Raw genomic sequence first — 10,000 nt, 5'->3', positions numbered from 1 at the left:
CTTCTTCCTTTTTGCAACCCTGTTACCGTCTCTGCTTCTCTGCCCATATCTCTGCTTCTCTGCCCATATCTCTGCTTTAGTCCCTTCCTTTGTGTGTCAGTGTGTGTGTGTGTGTGCGCGCGCGCGCGTGTGTGTCAGTGTCTCTGTGTGTTTGTTTGTGCGCGTTTGTGTGTACATGTGTGTGCGCGCGTGTGTGTCTGTGTGTGCATGCGTGTGTGTGTTTGATCTCTCTCTCGAGCGAGAGAGAGACAGAGGGAGACAGACAGATAGAGACAGAGAGAGAGAGAGAGGGCGGGGGGAGATATGTCATGTTCCTAATAGCATCCTTCGCTTCAAGTAAGGTGTCATTAACACTGAATACTTCCTTTCCCCCTGACATTGTGTAGTCCTAACGAGCTCCTTTCACACACACACACACACACACACACACACACAACCCATCATTACAGAAACGCCGGTTTCCTGTTTCCGTCGGCAGCGACAAATTGCGTCATTCCCCCAGACCCAGCCGACTTGCAGCCAAGGGAAGTCACCACAGTCACCCACTCTCCTCCACCACCCCTCTCTACCAACCATCGCCATCCCAACCCCCATACCCCCCCAACTGACGGAGACAAATTGCATCACTCTCAAACTACCCTCTCTCTGCAGTCTCGGACTTAACCACAGCCGTCCATCCAGCCCACCACCCCCATCTCCCACCCCAGCCTCCCCCCCCCCCCTCCCTTTTTCGGTGGGGGGGGGGGGGGGGGGAATGGGTGGGGGGAGACAAGTATCGCCATTAAGAGAGGAGCACCTGCTGTTCCAGTGAAGGTAACCTGTCCCCTTTTAGAGCTTCCTCAGGGGACCAGGAAGGGCTCAATGTGTAAGTTGGTGCGTGGGATCGATTCGTCACAGTGTCTGCAGAACAGTACACGATAGAAGAGAATGGGATATAATAGCATGGAAAAGAACGGAATGATTTTAACTTGTCATAATACCTTAAGGTTTATCTGGCATACACTTGTTCGGATAGATGAAGAAATTAAAAAAGAAGAAACACATGATTGCATAAAAAAGTAAATTGATGAATAAATACATAAATTATTGTATAAATTAAGTAACTAAATAAATCGACAGATAAAAAGAGAGACAGATAGATAGATGAATAAATAAATAGTTATCGTCGTATGTTGCTGCACACACATTTTCCCGAGCTTGGTGGTTCAATACTTACTAGCATGGGTAAACCATATAATGGTGTGTGCTGGTTCTCATTGTTTCTGTCTGTCTGTCTGTCTGTCTCTCTCTCTCTCTGCTGTGGAATCACACACACACACACACACACACACACACACACACACACACACACACACACACACACACACACACACACACACACACACTGGAGCTATATTTGTCGCTCAAATGAGAGGCGGTGAACGGAGCAGGCCGGCACACACACACACACACACACACACAGAGAGAGAGAGAGAGAGAGAGAGAGAGGTTTCTCACACTTAACAGTTTCCTCAACTGGCACGCAGTCATCAATATCTTTACAGGCAATTTTTTGTCCTTCTGTGACGTTTTCTTGGGATCCTAAAAAGCTCGATTTAGACCACAAAAGGAGAGAAATTCAGAAGAAAAACATCACCATTACAGGCACCTCGGCTTCGTCCTGCTTCGGCAGCTACAAATTGAGTCATTACCAGACCCCAAGACTTACAGAAATGGGAGGTCACCATAGTTACATTTATCTCCCCTTTCCCCATTTTTCTCCTCACTGGTGGAGACAAATTGTGTCCCTTTGAAAGCGCTCTCCTGCAGTCACAGAATTAATTGCAATCCACTGATTTCCCCTTTCTGTGTTTGTGGGGGTGTTTTATTTTCCACTTCTCGAGACAAATTGTATTACTGTGCATGGACTCTTGGAGTCAAGGCATTAATTGCAACCTACCAGTTTCCCTTCTTCTGTGTGTGGGGCTGGTTTGGATTTTTCTTCTCTCTCTCTTTGGTCGAGACAAACTGTATCACTTTGAAAGTGTACTCTTGCAGTTAAGAAGTTAATTGCAACCTAACAGTTTCTCTTTCTGCGTTTGTGGGGATGTTGAATTTTGTTTTCACTGGTCGAGGCAAATTTCATCACTTTGAAAGCGTACTCTGGAACCACATCATCCATTACAACACACCTGTTTCCCTTTCACCTTAGGAGGCGTGTGTGGGCGCGGGGAAAGGGTGGTGGGAGGGGGTGGAGGGGTGGTTGGCAGGGGGGCAGAGTTCGTCATTATGACACGGCTTGGTCAAGGTGAAGTTTTTAGGAGAGACGAATACGTTTGCCGATATCCACCAACCCCACTCGAACCCCCACCTCTTTTTTTTTCTTTTCTTTTTACAGTGGTCTGATAACAACCTGTGAAGTTAAAGCATTGACCACAGTCGGCCATATTTTGTTTATTTTCATCATTTGATTACTTATTCATTTTTTATTTACTTTTTTTATGTTTATTGCTTTTCGTTAGAAAGTGAGCATCTGCAGCCTGAGGGAAGTAATTTGTCCCTTTAGAGTAAGTTACCTCCCTTTACAGCGGCCACAAAAGGAAACTCGGTGAGAACAGGGGTGATGGGCGAGGGGGGTGGAGGGGGAGAGTCGATGCTGGGATCGATTCGTCAGAGAGGTTCTGCGTAATATGTGGCACTGGCCGACTGTCTGTCTGTCTGTGTGTCTGACTGGCTGTTTTATATATATATATATATATATATATATATATATATATATATGTGTGTGTGTGTGTGTGGAGAAGTGCACTGGGATTTGACCACAGTACTAGAATGCTGACATTATCCTTCCAATCTCTGACTCGGGAAATCAGCTGCAGGTCTGTTCCATACACCCTTTTTCTTTGATCAAAATGTATGCGCAAGAAAAAGAGAGAATAAAGGAAGAAAAAACGAACAATAAAAAAAACACCAACAATAAGAAAACGAAAAATTTCACAACAGATCGAGAACTGTAATGCAAGAAAGTATCACAACGCATTCAGTGCAACGCCACCACAACCACCACAACCACAACAACAACACATTCAATACAATACCACCACCCATCCCTAGTCCCGCCGTTCCCGAAAAGTAGTTGTCATACAAGAGCAGAAAGACAAACATCTTGCATTTGTTTTCTTTCTTTTTCTTTGTTTTACTCTTTTTTTTTCTTTTTCTCTCTTTCTTTCTTTCTTTTTTTAAGAACCGAATGTAGTCGCACGGCGTGCGTTTTGTTTGGAAATGCTTGTAGTGGCATCCTCTTCAGCGGAACTCCGGGGTGTCGTAGATTCCAGGCCCCCTACTTGCCACTTACAGGTCGGCCCACGATCTGTCAGGGAGTGTTGGGGCCACTTGACGGCTTTCACGTGCCCGTGTACATGTATACGTGGTGCACAGCAGCTGATAGAAAGGGTGAGAGGCTTTCCTGGCAGGACTGATGGGTGTTGGGCTTTTGTCGGAGAGGCAATTACGTCTGTTGAGAAAGAGGTGTGTTTTTTTTTTCTTTTTTTTTTTTTTTTCTCCTTTTTTAGAGGGGTCAGTGGTGGGGTGGTGGTTGTTTGTTTACTTGTTTTTGTTGCTGTTGTTACTAGTTGCTTTCAAATCTCTTTGTCTCTTCCTTTTTTTTCCGTTTCTGTGTGGGTCAGTCACATCCCTCTCTGGCACTCTCCCTGCTACTCTCTCTCTCATTTGCACACACCCTCTCTCACTCTTTCTATCTCTGTCTGTCTGCCTATCCCTCTCTCTTTCTCTTTTCCCCTCATTCTCTCTCACACATTTCTTTCTCCTACAGAAAGAGAGAGAGAAAATAAAGTGCAATTTGTTCTACCCTGTCCTGTCTTGCTTGATTTAAGAGTACAATGCATACCGTTGAAATGTCATTAATTCCCCAGTCAGTTTAGATTATGGTTACTTATGACATCTGCGCACGAACGAACAGTTGGTTATATATCAATGCTATCTGTTCAATGTTATCTGTTTAAGCCGTTTTATCCACGGTCCACACTTTGTGTAACTGATTAAACACGTCCGACTATTGATTAACATGTATAACATAACTTAATTGAGAACAGTTAACAAAGAAGGTAATATTTCTTTATGTATTTTGCTCTGTATTCCACGGCTGTGTGAATGTCTCTTAACAAGGTATGATGTGTTGTCTTTGAGGAGATTCTGCTGTTGTTGTTGTTGTTATTGTTACTGCTGCTGCTGCTGTTGCTGTTGTAGTTTGTTTTTGTCTATTTTCTTGACATCCACTCATGAGGGACAATGGCTTAAGAATGTATAAAGCATCTAAACCACCATCCGTCTTGTGTGTGTGTGTGTGTGTGTGTGTGTGTGTGTGTGTGTGTGTGTGTGTGTGCGTGCGTGCGTGCGTGCGTGCGTGTGTGTGCATTCTACCCTATACGACGTGGCTGTCAAGCATCATTATGAAGAGACGAACGGAAGAAAAGACTTACACATCCTCCCCCACCCCATCCCTTCCCCTCATTTCAAAGTCCAGATCATCATGCTGTTTGACGTGTGTGTCAGCCATGCAGTGCTTTTTCCTTCCCACTGGGAAATACATCAACAATTTGCTTTGGCTCTTTCACCCACTTCTATTTGACAAATATGCGCATTCTGGTTTCGCATTCAGCTTCAGTCGTAATCGCGCCAGAAAGTCATAATCGCGCCAGAACGTCTGCAATGTTCTTTTTTTTTAAATTATATTATTATTAACTCTTTGTTACTTAAAATTAATATATTTCAAATTAGCCACACACATTTCTTCGTTTTTGACCTTTAGTAAGTAAATGATTATGCATAATGACTGGTCGCCATTTAATTCCGCTCTATGGTTCAGCGTTGTTATATATTATGTTACACTTACAGTACTGGTCAGTGAAGTGGTGGCCCAGTGGTAACGTGCCCTCACAGGAAGCAAGAGAATCTGGGCGCGCGGGATCGAACCCCACAGTAGTCAGAATGCTCTCCCCCTCCAGTTGATCTGAAGTGCTGATCAGGCTGCTAGTCATTCGACTTAGATGATAAACCGAGGTCTTGTGTGTGCAGTATGCACTTAGAACCCACGGCAACGAGATACTTGTCCCTAGCAAAATGCTGTAGAAAAATCCACTTCGATAGGGAAATAAATACGTTTGCTGATCTGCGGCAACGCTCTCTCCCGGAGAAGTGTAGCCATAATCTATACCCGAGTAATATGTTGTGACAAAAAAGTAAAAGTATAAAACTGTGTGTGTGTGTGTGTGTGTGTGTGTGTGTGTGTGTGTGTGTAATATAGAAAGTCCCTGTCTTGATTTTTCATGCCATGATGATTAATTTCAGCCCTGGGGTGATCTGGTGGTCATATGGGCTTTAAGCAATAAGAAGACTGAAGAAGACAGTGGTCATTTTAATCATCGATTGTTGTCGTGCTCCTTTTCCCGCTGCATTACTTTCTTGTATGGAAAGTTTGATTTTTGAAGTATTAATCAACCTGCCTTCCATGTCCGTTGTATTCGCTCGCATAAGTTGTGACAGAAAGCTTAGAAGACTGCGACTGTATGTCAGTTATGAGAGTGTATGTGTGCGCGTGCATGCGTGCGTATATGTGTGTATGCATGTGTGTATGTTTGAGTGAGAGTATGCATGCGCATATGTGTGTGTGTGTGTGTGTGTGTGTGTGTGTGTGTGTGTGTGTGCGAGTGTCCATACTCAGCTCGACAGACAGACAGACAGACAGACCAAGAGACAACAAGGGACAAGATGGAGAAAATCTTTGCAGCGCCTAATGGCATCGTTTACCAGAATAGGGACTCATCAATAATGGGCAGTTCTCTTCTCCTCTGCCGTTTTGGTGTGGTTCCTAACGAGCTTCGTTTAGGGTGAAGAAAGAAAGAAGGAGAGAGAGACAGAGACAGAGAGAGCCGACCCCCCCCCCCCCCCCCCCTTACAGACACAAGGGGGGGGGGGGGGGGTCATCTTGCATCAGCAGCGATAAATTGTGTCACTCCGCCTGACCACTGACTCGCAGGAAAGAGAAGTCACCACGATCATCGCCCCCACCCACCCCTGTTTCCCTTCACTCTCCCCCCCCCCTCACTCTCTCTGTGTCTGTCTGTCTGTCTGTCTTTCTATCTCTCTCAAGGACATATTGGCAGAAGAGGCCATTCCTAAAATCTTAATCCTTGACTAAAAACGTTTTGAGTTCTGAGTTCTTAGTCTGTCTGTCTGTTTGTCTGCCTGTGTGTGGGGGGGTCTCTCTCTCCCTCATTCTCTTTTTCTCTCCCTCCCTTTCTGTTTGTCTGTCTGTCTGTCTCTCTCTGTGCTGGTGGTGAAAACGAATTGCGTCACACTGAAACTGCCGCCGCCTTCCTGTGCAGTGCTGGGAATTAACCACAGCCCACCAGTTTCCCTGTTTTGGGGGGTGAGGTGAGGGAGGTTTTGTCGGGAGAAATTTCGTCATTAGGAGGGCGCCCTGTGGCCCCAGGGGAGGTAACTTGTCCCTTTAGAGCTGCTGCTGCGAAGCAGAGTTTTCAGAGAGCTTTGGTCAGTCGATGCTTTGAATCGATTCCTTTCAAGAGTGGGGTCCGGCCTACGTTTGTGTGTGTGTGTGTGTGTGTGTGTGTGTGTGTGTGTGTGATTGGCGGAGTTTCTTTCTGTGTCTATGTCTGTCTGTCTGCCTGTCTGTCTGTCTTCCTCTTTCTGTTTCTGTGGCATTGTCCCGTTTCACCATCTCTATGTATGTGTGTTGTGGCGTGTGGTTGGGGGGTTGTGGGTCAGTGGCTGTGATTGTTTTGTGCATGCATGTGTGTATGTGTGTGTTTTATCTGTATGTGCGTGTGCGCGCGCGTGTGTGTGTGTGTTTGCTCTGTGTGTGTGTGTGTGTCTGTGTGTCGCCCACCACCCACCCCAACCCCCACCCAACCCCGCCTCTCAGAGCCAGACATCGTACATGCCCACAACAAGCAGTATGTACACATCCGGAACAGTTTCCAGAGCCAACGGATCAGATCTTATCAGAGACTCCGTCCGAAACGAAGAATGACTGGCGCGGCGAGGCATCGACCTGATAACCCAGGCTGTTCTCTGTCAGTGACTGGAACCAGTAGACTGGTGTGGAACTCTGCTGGGAACTTGGGGTGTAGTGGGGTGTGTGGTGGGGGTGGGAGGAGAAGGATGTGGGGTGTTCGCAAATAGCATGGGTGTTCTGGTTTCTGGACACACAACAGTTGTTTTTTTTCTTTCTTTCTGTCCCCCCCCCCCTCCCCCAACTTCATTTCCCTGAATAATTGAGATCGGCAGCAAGACTCAAGACTCAAATGGCTTACTGACGTAAACATCTGCTTTTATCACATAAATCGACACAAAAACGCATAGAGCTTCAAGGATATACGCTAGAGCAAGATGTCTCAATAAATAAATGAACAGATGAATACAAATCAGACTACCGACGACGAAAACAGTAAAGGTTTGGCGGGATATGCAAAAAAAAAAAAAAAAAAAAAAAAAAAAAAAAAAAAAGGGAGAAAATGGATGCTCTAAAACTTTTTGCAGACACACATTAGATAGTTATTGCTTTACGATACTCGGCAGAAAACAATCACAAATACGAAAAAAACCCACAATATACATAGTGAGAAAGAAGAAAAGCGCAGAACTAACAAGCGTGTGTGTGTGGAGAGAGAGAGAGAGAGAGAGAGAGAAAAAAAAACACCAAAAAACTGAGTGACTATTACGAGCACTATGGCATTGCAGACCATTATTGCATTCTTGCAACATCATTGTCCATTCTTGCAACATCGCTTAGTGATTATCAGTCGAAGAGAGAGCGAGCGAGGGAGACAGAGAGAGAGAGAGAGAAACAGAGCGAGTGAGCGAACGAGAGAGAGAGAGAGAAAGAGAGAGATTGTGATCGCGGAGGCTAACCTCGGTGGACCCTCGCGACAAAAGCCAGATGCCAAAGACCTCTACAGGGATGTGGGATCAAAAGTGTCTACACACACACACACACACACACACACACACACACACACACACATACAAACACACACGCACACGCACACACACACGGAGAAACACACACACACGCACACACACACGGAGAACACACACACACACACACACAGGGCTCTGCACTATTGCTTTCCTCAATAAGGTCATCAGATAACCTTGTGAGTGCCTTCCTCTGTGTGTTTCCTCTCTGTGTGCGTGCATGCGTGTGTGTATGTGTATGTGTGTGTGTGTGTGTATGCGTGCATGCACGAGTGTGTGCGTGTCCGTGTGTGTGCGTTTCCGTGTGTGTGTGTGCGTTCGTGTGTGTGTGTGTGTTTGTGTACGTGTGTGTGTGAACGTGCGTGTGTGTGTGTGTGTGTGTGTGTGTGTGTGAAAACTTTCTAGAATCGAAGTGTCCTTCCCACGGTGCGTTACCCAAGCCTAAGCCAGCATCACGACCAACTGAAGAAGTTATATGTTGTTTGCTCCTGTTTTATTGTCATGTTTAATGTCCAGTCTGTGTGTGTAGGAGGGGTGGGACGTATGGCGTGCGGGGGGGAGACGGTTATATTCATTTTGTAGTGATAGAATCCCTTGTCTTCATGATTCTGTTTGTCTGCTGTATTGTGTGCGTGCGTGCGTTCGTTCGTTCGTTCGTGCGTGTGTGTTGGAGTTAGGTAACTGTCTACTTTTGTTTTTTTATCGCACCCGACTTTAGGACCCCCCACCCACCCCACCCCCATCTCTCACCCCCCCACCCTCCACCCCTACGTTTCGTACGAGATGATGACCTGATCGATGATCATTATATTATATTCTAATTATTATTCTAATAATTCACTTCACTGACCTTTCTTGGAGGCCCGAAAGCCGTCATCGATGGGCAGGTGCTGGATGTCGTACTCCAGGCGGGTGTCTGGCAGCAGCTGGCGGTCATGGTTGATGCGGTACACGGCGTAGCGGAAGGCGTTCTCCACGCTGGGGTCCTCGTCTCCCTTCCCGAACAACCCGCCTGCAACACGCAGACATGTGGTTTGATAATGTGGTTTGCTTTTTTTGTCTCTCCTCTCTTTTTATTTTATTTTATTTTATTTTTTTTTTTTTTATTCTTTTTTATTTTATTTTTTTTAATTTTTTTTTTTTTTTTTTTTTTTGGGGGGGGGTTCTTGACTGTGGATGAGACGATAAACTTGAGGTCTGGAGGTACTTGGTAGTGGCATGCTCTTAGTGCACTGTATCGTAATCCTCAGCGGCAACAAAAATGGGATTGTTCCTGGCGGGATTTTGTTTTACTTTTTTTTCTTTTAATGAAAAACCAATATATTTCCAGGGCCACATCAGAGCCATAATTATCAGGACTCACACACACACACACACACACACACACACACACACGCACGAACGCACACAGTGCTCATGCGCGTATGTATATGCAGACTTTCAAGAAATAAAATGCAACCCGGTGTGTGTGTGTGTGTGTATGTGTGTGTGTTTGTGTGTGAATGTGTGTGTCTGCCTGTCATTCTGTGCGTATGTGTGTTTTGTCTGTCTGTATGCCTGTCTGTCTGTCTGTCTGTGTATGTATGTATGTATATGCACGAGAAAGAGATAGAAACCGACTGACTAGCAGCCAGACAGATAGACATACTGATGTCGACCCATCGACGTTGTTGCCGTGTCAGTACACAGAACGATGATGTGTGCAGAGCGATTAGAACTCCATCCCTCCTCTTCCTCCTCCTCCTCCTCCTCTCTCCTGTTGACACTGCCCCCACAGCCCTTTTGGTCAGCACCGGTGACCTGGTGCCAGTTGCACTGCTTGGTTCTAACTGTTTGATAGTTACGTTGACCGAACTACGCCCTTGGTCAGTTCCATACTCCACACAGTTAGTAGCGGGTTACGACCATACTAGACTCTTCCGTCCGAGCAATGCAACTGGCTCCTGGCCTCTCTTCCTACATCACTAACCATGCCAGCCATAGTCACCTGCTGTGCTCTGTCGGT

General features: G+C 45.8%; 1 protein-coding gene across 1 annotated transcript in view; it reads right to left on the bottom strand.

Annotated features, from left to right (window-relative positions):
- The window catches only part of LOC143283312 (glutamate receptor ionotropic, kainate 2-like), a 609,057-nt gene that overhangs the window by 173,132 nt on the left and 425,925 nt on the right, over positions 1–10,000 (bottom strand). The window contains exon 2 of the mRNA XM_076589503.1: positions 8,846–9,007. Coding sequence (XP_076445618.1) covers positions 8,846–9,007 — 162 coding nt within the window. The remainder of the gene's footprint in view (positions 1–8,845; positions 9,008–10,000) is intronic.

Source organism: Babylonia areolata, chromosome 6, assembly GCF_041734735.1.
Source record: "Babylonia areolata isolate BAREFJ2019XMU chromosome 6, ASM4173473v1, whole genome shotgun sequence".
NCBI classification, from domain to species: Eukaryota; Metazoa; Mollusca; class Gastropoda; order Neogastropoda; family Buccinidae; genus Babylonia; species Babylonia areolata.
The sequence above is the reverse complement of the archived record's forward strand: the minus strand, read 5'-3'. Positions and strand labels throughout refer to the sequence as shown.